Below are 15,582 nucleotides of genomic sequence, written 5' to 3'. Positions count from 1 at the left end.
ATAAAGCCAATATTCTTGAATTTTTCACTAGTAAATTAATTTCAAACATAAACCATTCTCACAACACCTGGCAACAGTTAACTCAAAAGCTAAACGTTTACTGTGCTCATTTAGAAAAAAAATAAAATAAGCAGATTAAAGGATTATAATAGGCTTGTTGTTTAATGAATAGAGGGGAAAAAGGTGCTTTCAGGATGACTTTTTACTCTGCTAGTTGAATGAACCATAATATTATATGTTATTGTATCTCCAAGCATTGTACATGTGGACTGTAACATTACGATTACATTTAATCCACTTAGCAATATTAAAGGGACACTATAGTCACCAGAACAACAACAGCTTAACCCCTTAAGGACCAAACTTCTGGAATAAAATGGAATAATGACGTGTCACACACGTCATGTGTCCTTAAGGGGTTAAAGGGAAACTCCAGTGCCAGGAAAACAATCCGCTTTCCTAGCACTGCAGGTCCCCTCTCCCTCCCACCTCCCAATCCCCGGTTGCTGAAGGGGTCAAAACCCCTTCAGTCACTTACGAGAGGCAGCGACATGTCCCACGTCGCTGCTTCTTCCTCCACCGCAACTCCTCCACTGTATTACGTCGGCCGGTGGGCGAGACCGATCCCGCCCACCGGCCGGGGAGACCTAATGCATGCACATTAGAGCTCCCCATAGGAAAGCATTGAAAATGCTTTTCAATGCATTCCTACGGGGAATTGAGCGACGCTGGAGGTCCTCACACAGCGTGAGGACGTCCAGCAACGCTCTAGCACAGAAAATCTGTGCTAGAGACACGGAAGTGCCCTCTGTTGGCTGTCTAGTAGACAGCCACTAGAAGTGGAGTTAACCCTGCCAGGTAATTATTTATTTAAAAAAACTGCAATAATTACACTTGCAGGGTTAAGGGTAGTAGGAGTTGGCACCCAGACCACTCCAATGGGCAGAAGTGGTCTGGGTGCCAGGAGTGTCACTTTAATGTAGGTGTTCTGGTGAGTAAAGAGAGGAGGCTATTTCATGTAAACACTGTATTTACATTGCTAGGGACACCTCAGGTGGCAGTCACTCAGACGGCTATTAGAGGTGCTTCCTGGGTCAGTACGTTCACAGCGTCTCCACGCTGAACTTTCTTCATAGAGATGCATTGATTCAATGCATGTCTATGAGGAGATGCTGATGGGCCAGTGGTATTTGGCTCCGCCTTCTGCCCCGCCTCCTTGGCTGAGATCAGTGCTTTCCCATAGGAAACAATTTGATTGGCTGAGAACGTCAAATTTGACAATCACAGCCAAGGAGGCGAATCGGGGACGAAGCCAGCGCTGGTGGACCCGTGTGGTGCTGGAATAAAGGTAGGTTTATTACCCTTTTAAGGAGGGCAAGGGACCTAAATAGTGTTTTTACCAATATAGGGTAAGGAATAGACATTTGTGTTCCAGACCCTATAGTGTTCCTTTAAAACATAACACAGGACTAGCACAGATGCTTCTAAATTGCTGGAAAAAAAAAGTTTATTTCAAAATAATAATCAATTTAAAGTTTAAAAACTGTTTCTAAGTGAGAAATTAAATAACCAATACAATGCACTCTTAAAATGAATTTCTATACTGACTTGCATAAATCGGATCTTTTCTTACAATCTGCAACAAACTGTAAATTCATGGGACATGTACAAGAAGATTCCCATCAATAAAATTGCATCATAGGGGAACATCTAACGCACTGTCACATATCATGAGACATATTGTTTAAAAAGAGAACTTGCAAAAGACCAAATAGATATATCTGACTTCATTTTATCTAAAAGCTCTAACCTGCATTGTATTATTGTTTTTCATATGAATGTCATTGTTTTATCTGACTATCCAAATTGTAAGGTCACCACTGTTGCATCGTCAGCAGTATTTATGATGTACAATAATTGTGCTCTTCAAATTGTCTAAATGTTGATGTTCTATTCATCCTCTATTCTTAAAGAATTTTTTAAAAAAAAAAGAGCTTTATCAACACAGCTAGGACAATATTCTACCTGGAAGTTCCATGGACACAGATTTGTGGAAAGGAAACAATCAATCACTTATGTATCCTACAGTTCTAAACTGTCACACATGTGCCCTACTTATGAAACACAAAGATATAATGTGAGACATGCTTGGTTTAAAGGAAATCTTTATAGTGTCAATATAGTTCTACTAGTGCTATTTAGCACCCCCCCCCCCCCCCCACATCCCCTGCACAAAATCAACATCTCCTTATAGAGATGAATTGAATGAAGAACGTTCAGAACCTCCCTGCAGAACGTGGAGACTCTGAACATCAGTGCAGCACCTTGTGCAGCACTGACCCAGGAAGCACCTCTGATGGCTGTCTGAGTTACTGTCACTAGAGGTTTTTCTCTGGAAAAGGCTGCCGGGACAAACTATTCATATAAATTAAGCTGTAGTTGTTCTGGTAACTATAGTGTCTTTAAACAATAGCAACTGATGTCATCAAAACGAGAAGCTGAAAAAATAGCTCCGTCTCTTAAATCATTACAAAGTTTTAAGACTTAAAAGAGCACTATATGGTCAGGAACACAAACATGTATTCCTAACCCTATAGGGTTAAAACCACCATCTAGCCACCCTGGTCCCCTCATGCCTCCCTAAATATAGTAAATCTTATTCAAGCCTGAAGCTGCTGGCTTGGTTACAGTTTCCTTTTGACCTGCCCATTGCCTGCAAAAGTGGTAGCCTGATCCAATCACAATGCTTCCCCATAGGATTGGCTGAGACTGACAAAGATCAGGGGCAGAGCCAGCATGATTCAAACACAGCCCTGGCCAATCAGCATCTCCGCATAGAGATGAATTGAATCAATGCATCTCTATGGGGAAAGTTCAGTGTCTGCACGCAGAGGGAGGAGATACTGAATGTTTGGATGTTTTAGGCAGCCATGACCCAGGAAGGATCACTAATAGCTATTTGAGGAGTGGCCACTGAAGTTATCACTAGGCTGTAATGTAAACACTGCATTTTCTCTGAAAAAGCCTGAAGGTAATGATTCTACTCACCAGAACAAATTCAATAAGCTGTAGTTGTTCTGGTGACTATGGTGTCCCTTTAACAGTAGAGGAGGGGGGGGGAGGGGCGGGAACTGTTTTTTTAGTATGGGAAATAAAACACCATTCATATATATACGCAAATAATTACAAAAGGTATTAAAAATAAATATATTTTCTGTTTGATATATCTCTCATATTCAACAAAACATGTTTGTTTTTTGCTTTGATGTGGATATATAGATTTTACATAAAAATTTGGTTAACACAAGTAATGTCAGAGATAAAACGAAGCAAGAAAAAAAAAATGCTACTTTACATCAACCACAAACAAAAAACTCAAATATCTAAAAACAAACATCTACATGTGCTAAGCGCAAGGCCAAAACAGCAAGTTCATACATGAACTCTAAGCTGGAGAGATCTTCATTCATAAATGTAGTTGCAAAAAAATTCCAACACCTTCCTTTATTGGAATGATACACAGCAAATGCAAGTATGGTAGGTAATGTTTGTGGATGCTTTATTTTGCAATAGAAAATAAAATGAGATGTGTGTTCGTCTAGCAAAATCTGACCATCGAGGGGGGAAAAAATTGACACACAAATAATTCTGCTATTTCATATCACTTTGTGATATAATCTTCAATGAATAAAGAAATGATGAAAGGAAAAGTCCAAGGACAGGCTCAATGGTGGTCACTGCACTCTCCCGACATCTCAATAATGGTGCACTTTATTAGTAGGCTGAACTTAATTTGATAATATGGCAGATAGGAAAAACATCACACACCTAATGACTGTTGATCTTAGACACTATAGCAACAAGTAGAGGTTTGTTCAGGAAGAATGCAGGGTATGTGAGTGGGGGAGGAGGTACAGCTGAGAAGTGCAGGCCACTCAACTAACCCACAAATTCCTATGGTGGGCTTTCATCTTTAGAACTCTCTCAAAATTATCCTCTGCGTAATAAGGAATGCGATAAAAGAAAAATCCATTTCAAAGACTGAGCAAGTTTTCTGGAAAAGGAAAAATAAGACGACAGGAAATTAAAGAGATCTTGCCATGTCAGCTCTCAGAAAACAACATCTATTAAACAAACAAACAAAAAAAGTAAAATATTTATTTGCAAACTGGAAAAATCATTTTGATACAATATATTTATGTAGCTCCAACATATTCAACAGCACTGTACAATGGGTTCAATTTACATTAGAAGAGAAACATTATACTCCTGTTACATGCTTTATTTTCATCTACACTGAACTGGAGATATAAGGAGAAATATGAAGTTTTGAGTCAAATCAATCAGGAATCAAAAGGGTTAGGAAGAAGAAAAAAAAAGAAAGAAAAAAAAAAGGTTGTTGGCGGATATCTCTGCTCTTGTCAATAATGTACTTACCAATGATGCTTAATCAGTTTTAAATACAGTATTTTTGCAGGTCCATAAAAGGACATTTACATAAACCAAAGCTAGCAGGAAACAGCAGTTCATTTAGTCCAGTTTTCTAGAATGCCTTTTCTAGAAAACTAACCAGTGGCATAAAACATGTTGAACACAAAAGCTGAGTAATATAGTACATGGTGACAATTTGTTTTTGTAAGCTCCAATACTCCAGCCTATGGTACCCTAAAATGACAAGGACAATGTTTACAGCCCCAGGCACCTTGTCAGTGAAATTACCGTATATACTCGAGTATAAGCCGACCCGAATATAAGCCCCTAATTTTACCCCAAAAAACTGGGAAAACTTATTGACTCGAGTATAAGACTAGGGTGAGAAATGCAGCAGCTACTGGTACATTTCTAAATAAAATTAGATCCTAAAAAAAATATATTGATTGAATATTTATTTACAGTGTGTGTATAATGAATGCAGTGTGTGTGTATGAATGCAGTGTGTGTGTATGTATGAATGCAGTGTGTGTGTGTGTATGAATGCAGTGTGTGTGTATGTATGAATGCAGTGTGAGTGTATGAGTGCAGTGTGAGTGTATGAGTGCAGTGTGTGTGTATGAATGCAGTGTGTGTGTGTGTGTGTGTGTGGTGCAGAGCCTTGGTGGGGGGTGGGCAATTTTTTTTATTATTTTTTTTTATTATTTTAATTTTTGTTTTATTATTATTTATTATTATTTTTATGTATTTAATTTAATTATTATTTTTGTATTATTATTTATTATTGAGTTATTATTATATTTTTATTATTATTAATTATTATTTTTTCGTCCCCCCTCCCTGCTTGATACATGGCAGGGAGGGGGGCTCTCCTTCCCTGGTGGTCCAGCATTGGTAGTTCAGTGGGGGCGAAGGGGGGGCTGGCAGAGCTGTAACTTACCTGTCCTGCAGCTCCTGTCAGCTCTCTCCTCCTCCGCGCCGTCCGTGCAGCTCCCTCTGTCAGCTCCCAGTGTAAGTCTCGCGAGAGCCGCGGCTCTCGCGAGACTTACAGTGGGAGCTGACCGAGGTGCTGAACGGACGGCGCGGAGGAGGAGAGAGCTGACAGGAGCTGCAGGACAGGTAAGTTACAGCTCTGCCAGCCCCCCCTCTCCCCCAGTCTGTATTATGGCAATGCAAATTGCCATAATACAGACTATTGACTCGAGTATAAGCCGAGTTGGCTTTTTTTAGCACAAAAAATGTGCTAAAAAACTCGGCTTATACTCGAGTATATACGGTAGATTGAGCATGGGTTTTCATATACCAAAACAGAAGAACACTTTCAAATGTGAGTCCATTCAGAAATAAAATGTGTGTTTAGGAAGAATAGATTTCACTACAATATATCTAGACACAAAGGTTGTGGATAAAAAGAAACTTAACAGAATACACCATTTTGATTTTATCTATATTCGATTTGAGGCCAAGTGCAAGATAATGCATCTTAGACGTAAAAACCCAAGGGCAGAGTACAGAATATTTGATAAAGAGTCCTAACCTCAACATCTGAGGAAAGGGATTTAGGGGTGATTATTTCTGAGGACTTAAAGGTAGGCAGACAATGTAATAGAGCAGCAGGAAATGCTAGCAGAATGCTTGGTTGTACAGAGGTATTGGCAGTAGAAAGATGGAAGTGCTCATGCCGTTGTACAGAACACTGGTGAGACCTCACTTGGAGTATTGTACGCAATACTGGAGACCGTATCTTCAGAAGGATATTGAAACCTTAGAGAGAGTTCAGAGAAGGGCTACTAAACTGGTTCGTGGATTGCAGGATAAAAAACTTACCAGGAAAGGTTAAAGGATCTTAACATGTATAGCTTGGAGGAAAGACAAGATGGGGGGATATGATAGAAACATTTAAATACATAAAGGGAATCAACACAGTAAAGGAGGAGACTATATTGAAACGAAGAAAAACTACCACAACAAGAGGACAGTCTTAAATTAGAGGGGCAAAGGTTTAAAAATATCAGGAAGTATTACTTTACTGAGAGGGTAGTGGATGCATGGAACAGCCTTCCAGCTGAAGTGGTAGAGGTTAAGACAGTAAAGGAGTTTAAAAGCATGTGTGGGATAGGCATAAGGCTATCCTAACTATAAGATAAGGCCAGGTACTAATGGAAGTATTTAGAAAATTGGGCAGACTAGATGGGCCTAATGGTTCTTATCTGCCGTCACATTTTATGTTTCTATGTTTCTACCCGCAGATCTAAAGAACAATGTATATTTCAAGTGCTTTACAGCATAACCAAGTTTCAGCTGCATGTCCCAACGCTCTGCATTCAGTTTACAGACAGTGCACGGATGCAGGATCTCATCCCACAAGCACAGTGACTCTTCCCGAATGTATTAAAAGTATTTAAAGTCTGATTAATCAACCTGCTCACAAAGGACTGGTAAGACGTACTTGGTAACAGGCTGGTAAGTAATGATCCTAAAAACTGATTAATCAACTAGTGCTCACAGCAGACTGCAAAAAGTACACAGTAACAGGTTAGTTTATTTACCACGCTGCGACATCAGTGTATCATTAACCTATTCCAACAGTATTACTTTCTGTCTCATTATAAAAACGTAGAAGGAACAGGTTAGACAAGGATATCACTTCCAAATATCTTGAGGAATTAAACAAAGTACAAAAGTATAACATGTTCTGTAAAAAGATAGTATCTAGAACAGAGGCCCTAAGGTGATGGGGGAACATTTATTTCTTTACTGAAAATAATTAATGTGTGGAGCAGCTTTCTAATACATAGAGAACAGTGTTGTGAAGGGTACGCACTGCTGTCACGAAAAAACACCCCCCCAAAAAACAAGCATAAACCCTGTTCTTTCAGGGAATAGGTGGACTACACAGATTAGCTGAGATTTATTTGCCATCAATATCTGTTACACTGGTAATGTTACTGGGATTTTCTTTCCATAAATTAAAAAAAAATATTCCAACACATTAATATTATTTTAAGCTACCCTTGCTATGGTACATTTGGCGATATCTGATGGGAAAGTAGTCACGCACTTGCAGCACAATTATCAAACATATGACAGCAACCTATTAACAAAGTTACGTAGAGGGCTTGTCATGTCACAAGCCTATTAGAATCTGATTTGCTGAAAAGTCACCAACATTCTACTAATCATGGAAGAAAAAAAAAAGTCGTTTTAACTTCCTGCTGGTGCAGAGTCCGTACTGTGCCAAAGGGAAACAAAGTTTAGCTAGACATCTTATATTCAGTGTTTACACGAGGTTTAAAAAAAAAAAAAATGCTGCCAACTTACAAGTTTACATCTCATATATATGCAAATAGTGTACAGGTTTTACAATTTATTGTACTTCTCTTGCGTGGGTTTTTTAAAATGCATTTTTATAGTATTCAGGGAGACACAAATTTAAAGATTGCGGCAAGACTGGGAAACTATACATTTGTAACTATCTTAAAAAGGAAGACTTCACTTCGCAAGATTTTGTTGTATGCTGTATTTTACTAGGGACATGTTTGTATTCCCAATGCTTTAGTGTTCTTTTAATGAAAGAAAATTTATATTCTCATTAAATAAATGTTAATGTGCTGCTATTGTATTTTATTTCACAGTAATGGCACATTTACACATACGGCTATGCAGATTGTCTCCTCAGGTCTTTCATGAATTTACTTGGCGTGTATGGCCGATTCACATATACCTAGGGTACAAATCACAAAGGTAAATAGCAGCTCTTTGATGTGCCATATTTTATATTGCTTCGTTTCAAAACAATATTTACCTCAAATTCCTTCTAAATCCCAACACTAAAGCCTTTCAATCCTTAGAAAATGAAAGATTTCAACAGAAGGAATTCAGACAGCATTCTATCAACATCCTCCATACAGAAAAAAAAAATCTACAAATACTCCGAGAACAAACTAGGGGAATTCTTTGACAAGGTAGAAATACAGCTAATTGCTGTTTAAATAGTAGTCTTAGGCCAGAGTATGAAAAGCCCCAGTAGTCATGGGACCATAGGTCGCAAAGATTGCAATGTAGGTGCAAACTGTTTGGGTATTTTAGAGAGATCCAAAATATTTTTGGACAGCCTGGGTTTGCACCCTGACCTCTTGCCTACAGGAATCCTCTAGTCCCGCTTCACTGGTATGGCATGCTCTCCCTTACATTTTACATTTGCCAAGATCTAGTTTAGGCTAACAACATGTGATTCTTACTGCACAGAGACATAGCTGTTCAAACAACCCATGTCCCTTGATGTGCTATACCGTGTGTCCAATTTCTTAAATTACAGTTTAAACAGTGTGAAATGTTTTAATAGATACAGATAGTGAACCTGTCACTCTATTCCCCCTTTCAAATACATTGTTTTTTTTCACCTTTGCAGACAGACATTCACCTTTACATATTGTTGTTTACCCGATGTACAACTAAAGTGGAACTTTCAAATTTGACAGTAGTACCTACTATCATATATTGATTGCAATAGTTTCTAACTATTGTGTATGATCACGTAGAAGCATTAGTTGTATGTAGTTTCTTCTCACATCCCCCTGTGTGCTCTGGTGGACTGGTAATTAAGTGCTGCCATGTACAGTGTGTAGCAAATCCAGGAGCATTCCTGTATTGGAAACAATGGCTTTTGTCTCATAGAAGGAAGAATTGTGGTTTGTGACTTTGCATCCATATTTATTTTCCAGGTCTTTTGTGAAGTGCTAAACATGCGACAGCAAGAGAGTCAGGTTTAGAATAAAGATATAAAAGCCAAGACATAGCATTGCATTATTTGTAATACAATTTATGAAGTCCTTTAAACAAAAATCGAGGACTATTTGACACAATGAATGGATGGTGAATCTACTTCAGGTAAAATATACAATATATTGTATCTGCAAAATTATGCAGTAAAAGTATACATTATAGGAACACTGTATTCACTAGAACAACTTATATCCAAACTGTAATGTGTGAATGCTGACAAAATTGGGCTGTTGATTGTGAAGAGTTTGTATGTGGTGGACATCATGAGAGTTCTATCTGGCACTATCCGAGACAGCTCGGTTTGAAAGAGCTTTGAAGAAGCAAAATGTTTCCATTGCATAGACTGCTCCCTCAAGTAATGATAAACAGATCTGTAACTGGCATGGAACCATGTTATCTCATAGCTATTGATTCAGATGAGCTGCATAAAAATTATTTTGTTGAAAGTATTCTCTGCTCCATAAACAATGCAACAGTCCAATAGGAAACCACAGATAACGCACGCACACACACACACACACACACACACACACACTTGCATCTGACTTAAAATATGGAGACCTTATGAGAGAGGTGGGTTGAATCTGTCTGAGGCAGTAGCTTTTCCACCAAGCAGAAACTTGCATGACGCAGAGCAGATGGCAAAGAAAGCCTTGCAGAAAGCCTCAACACCGGTAGCTCTGCCGCCACTCTCCTGGACCCTTGCCCAAAGTGGAACACTCCCCAGCCCAACAGTCACAAGCTCGGAAGCTCCCTTATCACACGAATCAGCCGGCTAGAGGGCCTCGGGTCCAAACCCTGGTCCACAACTAGTAAGGAGACATATGAGTCCAACGCATTGACCTGTGTTACAGCCCGGGGCAGAAGCAGTACTGTTAGGAGAGAATTGGGACTGTGCTGCTGCCGGAGCAATACTCACCATGTGCCTGGCATAGGCTAAATGCTCTAAGAATCAGTTTCTGATATGCCACAGAATACACTGCATAGCATAATTTTATCACGTCAGTTTAAATAGCATAATGTTCTTTTCCTCTTTTGCTTTTACTAAACCAGTGGCATTAAAAAAAAACTCAAAGTCGTGTCTAGTTATATTACCTACCAGTAATATGAAAGCCTACACTACAATCTAGACCGACTCACTAAGCATGTTGTAATCCTGTTATAGCTTTTAAAAATGTGCATGTTTTTTCAAAATGCCTTACTGCGTGTAAGCTATATATCTTGACTTTTTAATTGCAGTTGAGGCATGACAAGTCTATATGTATTTTTCTGCACTTCAAAAATAAAGAATAACATGTAAATAAATAAATAAAGACCAACCAACTAAGCAGGAGTTGGTGTCAAGTCTGCGGTTAGTAAACCTCTCCATCATGTATGCATTAACAAGACATTAAAAAATTCTTAAGTCCAACTCTGTAACAGACAAAAATATTAGCAGAACGGAAGTTTGTGCGTCTCTAGGTAACTAGTCAGTTCAAGGACAATGAAACAGGTTGGACTAGTCCTGCCCCCTCCCCTTCCAAAGTGCTCAACCAGAGTGTATACAACAGCATAAAGGGCCAAATAAACTCTAGGGTGCAGGATCATCTAGTCAGGAAAAAAAACAAAGCATTTAAATAGTACTCCATTATCTTTATTTTTTTTTTCTGTGAACTACAGCTATGTTGATTATTTTCAAACTGGTCAAGTTTGCAATGTAGTTGTCATCTCACTTCAGAGTAAATTAAAAGGTTTTGGCGATTAGGTTTGAAGTACAATATTAGGTTAATTTCTAGTAGCAACCTACATATTGTAAGCACCAGAGTCAATAGAATATCTTACATTATTATTACTACATAGCGCCAACAAATTCTGTAGCGCTTTACAATGCATCAATTATATATTTTCATAAGAGATCAAGGTGGGAATGAAACATGGCTTGGAGGGGGCATAAACATTTGAAAGTTCGATTATAGATATTGTCAGCATGCTTTGATCTTTCTCCCATGAAGACCAACTATAAAGGGACCAAATTATTATGGGTAACCCTAGTTTCCCAATAAACCTCTGGGCAGAAGCTACACACATTCCTTAAATGTGAACAGCCTGATATACAGGTCATGGGGCTTTACTGTGTGTGACTGAGTGATTCTTGTTTTGTGCATTTGCCGCAGTGAGAAAAGTATGTGAAGCATTGAATGTTTCATATTTCAGCACACATATAAATGAATAAATGGGAAAATAACTTCACAGATTGCAGTGGTAGTCTAAAGACAGATAGAATATAAAACAAAACATTGTAACGCCATTAAAACATGCAATGTCAGAGTGAACAAAATTGCTGCCTATATACATGAATGTATAATGCTGCCTATACACAAGCAATGTAGAATATAATAAACAGAAAACAATAAGCGTTTATATACACAAGCGGGAGCCTGTCCAAGATCTTGCAGAATTCTGCCTGCTATAAAAAGGTCACCAGATATTGCTGTGTGAAAATGTCTAAATACATTTAATTACCTTAATATAACAATCCACATGTTTTTCTCTAGAGCAGGGGTCCCCAACCCAGTCCTCAAGTATCCCCTTAACAGTTCAGGATTTTTTTGCATTACCCTATTGTGTCTAAAATGTTTCACTTTTGTTTTTCATTCTAAAAACACCTTAGACACAACTGGGTAATTCCTAAACCCTGGACTGTCAGGGGATAGGGGGTACTTGAGGACTGGGTTGGGAACCACTGTAGAGGCAATTTAATGTTCTGGGCATCCACATACATCCCTTTCCTAAATTAGAGAGCCAATAAAAGATACAATAAATAAATAAAAAAGGAAAAACTCACTTTCCCGCAGAAGCAGCTAATGAACACAATAGCCCACTCATTTACCACGTCTAAGAAAGAAACAGGGAGAAATGCATTCTTGCCCTGTCTCAGCATTTCCATTACAAAGAGTCCTGGACAAGTCGAAAAGACTATTGCACTAATCGTTTCACACCAAGATGTTATGCTTTAACATCAAAGATTGCACCAGTCTTTCAGTCCTATGAAAGGAATCTTTCCTATGCAGAGTTTTATGAACCTTTATTAAGCTATTACAGTTATCCTAATTTTGTTCTGTCCCAACACAACTTCAAAAGAAACTTACCCGCTATCAAAAGCTTGTGCGTTCTGTGTTTGCTGTGGTGTTTCTTAGGCTGCAAACTGACAGAGATCTGTTCATCATGAGTCTCTCAAACTGTGCTGTCAACAAACTCAGAACAAACTCAGAACACATTATTCGCTCTATTACTTGTGTTTGTTCCTCTTCACCTCATGTTCCTGTGGCAACTTTTACAATGCTCTGACACCTTCAAACAACTCAAAACTGCGCTTTATCAAATCTCAGAATTTTTTTTAATTACATTAAAAATAATAATAAAAGTAAAAGCGTCAACACTTTGATAATGAATGAAATTACTACTAATCTATTGCTTACGCCAATTAATCAATTGCTGACTGTTGAATACAATTAAAGAGATACTAAACACAATAACCACTTTAGTACGTTTATAACCATTCCAACATCTATGAACTTTGCTCTTTAATGAAGGCAACACTTGACAGAAAACCATGGAGCTGTGAGGATTTAAGACCTACAAATAAATGTACTTCCACAGCACAGAGCACCAGTTATTACTGAACAGAGCTTACTACGAAGGTTAACACCTAGTTAATCATGTGCAGGAAAAACAACCAGAAAACATCTCAATACCAGTTATGACAGACTGTTTGGAAGGATATGATTAGGCCGTACATGTTCTCTTTTATGTAAACAAATAGATCCTACAATCACCTGTCAAGCAGCTACTGAGCAGCGAGGACGGCATTTATTCCAAACGCATACTGACTGCAAAGCAAGTGAACCCTCTGATAGGTGATTCTACTTGTCACAGTCACAGACACTGTGACCATGTCTCTGGCAAGTGAATTTTATACTTTGGGGGCAAAAGGAGCAAAGGAACAAAAGGTCACTCAGTTCTGTTGCCGACATGCTGGCAAAGGTCATGTTGTTCCCAAAAAGTGCCTATCACGTAGGAGAATGGTGGGAAAAAGGCAGGTGCAGGGGCAGGTATTTGTTTAGTGTTACATCCAAGAACCCAGCATAATATCAGCACTGTACTGCATGAGAGAGTTTATTTGAGTAACAGCTCAGAAAGCAAGGAGATGTTTGGTTTTATGACAAAATGATATGTCCATTGCTTAAGGGAGGATTTGCAGCTAAAGTGAACTTGTCATGACAGGTTCACTTTAAAGTGGTCTTGAGACAATCAGTTGTAGAGCGATTTACAAATTAAGCACATCAGCCCCAGTTTCAGGTTATACTTGAAAATGAGAGAAAACAAAATCTTTATAGGGGTAAATAAATAGATACAAATATGTATGATTAAACAATACAATTAAAGTAATGTGAAAACATATAAACAATTGGTTTTTTCAACTTGCAACTACATAACTCAATTCAGAAGACAAGCAAACCGCATGATTCAATAAAGTAAACTCCCTACATGTACTGGGTCTGCCTCCACCACACATATCTTTCTAAAGTCTTCCATAACATTGGTTTAGTAAATGTTTTGTGTAGAATGTGTAACAATGTTATGGAGAATGCACTGGGAATACACACTTTCCGTGCACAAATCATTCATGTAATGAAACTGGAAGCTAGGTGGCAGAGAGCTAGCTGCTCTGGTGGTGAATTCCCACAAAGATCTAAAAATCTGACAGTGGAGCAAATCTAGTTCAATGTGGTACTGGTTTGAATAACACCATCTGAATATGAAAAATTAGGTTTATGGAAGTGCCAATTTTACTTCCAGGTGATATTCTCCGAAAATATTAGAGGACCTGTCCAAACAAAAATAAAATCCCAATCAAATTATACAAAATTTACTTTAAAACCACAATATTTGCAACGACTGTTACATAGTTACATAGGCTGAAAAGAGACGTGTCTATAAAGTTCAGCCTCTCACATCCGTTTTTGCTGTTGATCCAAAAGAAGTTAAAAAGAAACAAAACAAAAAAAACTCAGTTTGAAGCACTTCCAATTTTGCAACAAGCTAGGAAAAATGTCATTCTTGGCCCCAGAATGGCAGTCAGATTTAAATTTGGATCAAGAGGCTATTACGCCACAAATTAAAATGACATCCCTATATATTGTGAAACAGTGATGCACAGATATCTGTCTGCATTATGTTCAAGGATCTTTGAGTATTGCTCACCTGTCAACAGAAGGGCTTCCTTCAGGTAAAGGAGAATGTCGGCAAACTTCCTGACATCATTTACCAACTGCATGATGTACTCTGGATCAACTATGGTACCATCATAGCAATCCGAATTGGTGCTAATGCTGCTTAGCGAGTTGCTTTTGGTGCTTCTTCCCATTCCCCAACTGGCAGAACTTGAGATATTGAAGAAGTTCGAAGTTGAGAACCGGGCAAATCCCAAACCACGCTTGTTACTTCCTCCGTTCTGACGCAACATCCCAGCTGCTGCCGTGCTTTTGAAAACGGCTCAGTTGACATTCAGTGTGACTTTCTGCCTTCCGGCGAAATATCCAAACCTTTCAACAATAAAAAATAAATACATGAATAAACCAATGAAATAACGTTCACTTATCCCACAAATGTATATGCTGATGCACCGAATTACAAGGTGTATTCACGGAAAACAATGGTATGAAGGGTTGACAAATGAGCTGTGCTATTTAGGTCATAAAAAGAAAGTTGGGAAATAAAATCCAACTTAGAGCCAACTCTAATTCTGCTCATTTAACTGCTCACAATTCAAATGCCTTTAGGGAGTGAATATGTATATAAAATGTGGTTATATTTTCTTAGAACAACGTTGGTAACTAAAAGGTTGTAAACCCTACTAGCTAGACATTTACACCAATGCTGACAGCATAATAGAAATGAATCACATTAAATTGACTCCACCTGTTGATAAAGGCATACATTTAATCTATAACTGTGCCATAAATATCCCCAGCACGAGTAAATAATGTGAAAAGAGTTTCTACATGAAATTACAGGTATGAATTGTACATACAGGGAATAGTCAGGAACTGACCCACGAATAGAAAATGTTAGCCCAAAATAGCCAAGCTGGAAAAAAGCAGCATTGAATCATTTTGTTTTCAACTTCGTTAACATTCTCCTAAAATTTGCAATTTTTTGGGTTATTGCTGCAGAATTTTAAGTAATAACAAACACTAGAAAAGTACTCCCTTCAAATGTTAAAATGTACATCTGCTCAATTTGTAAAGGAGCTTTGTTCATTGTCATCAAAATCCCCATAGAAAAGTCTGATTCACGCTGCACTTGCGGTGCATGTGCATTAAG

The 15,582-nt window shown here is 38.3% G+C and overlaps 1 protein-coding gene across 1 annotated transcript in view; it reads right to left on the bottom strand.

The window, feature by feature from the left end:
- ARHGAP29 (Rho GTPase activating protein 29) overlaps positions 1–15,582 on the bottom strand; it is a 126,685-nt gene that overhangs the window by 89,722 nt on the left and 21,381 nt on the right. Inside the window, exon 2 of the mRNA XM_063428349.1 lies at positions 14,461–14,801. Within this exon, the coding sequence (XP_063284419.1) occupies positions 14,461–14,722 (262 nt within the window). The 5' untranslated portion in view covers positions 14,723–14,801. The remainder of the gene's footprint in view (positions 1–14,460; positions 14,802–15,582) is intronic.

This window comes from Pelobates fuscus, chromosome 7 (genome assembly GCF_036172605.1).
Source record: "Pelobates fuscus isolate aPelFus1 chromosome 7, aPelFus1.pri, whole genome shotgun sequence".
NCBI lineage: Eukaryota > Metazoa > Chordata > Amphibia > Anura > Pelobatidae > Pelobates > Pelobates fuscus.
Note: the sequence above shows the minus strand (reverse complement) of the source record. Positions and strands in the feature narration are given on the sequence as shown.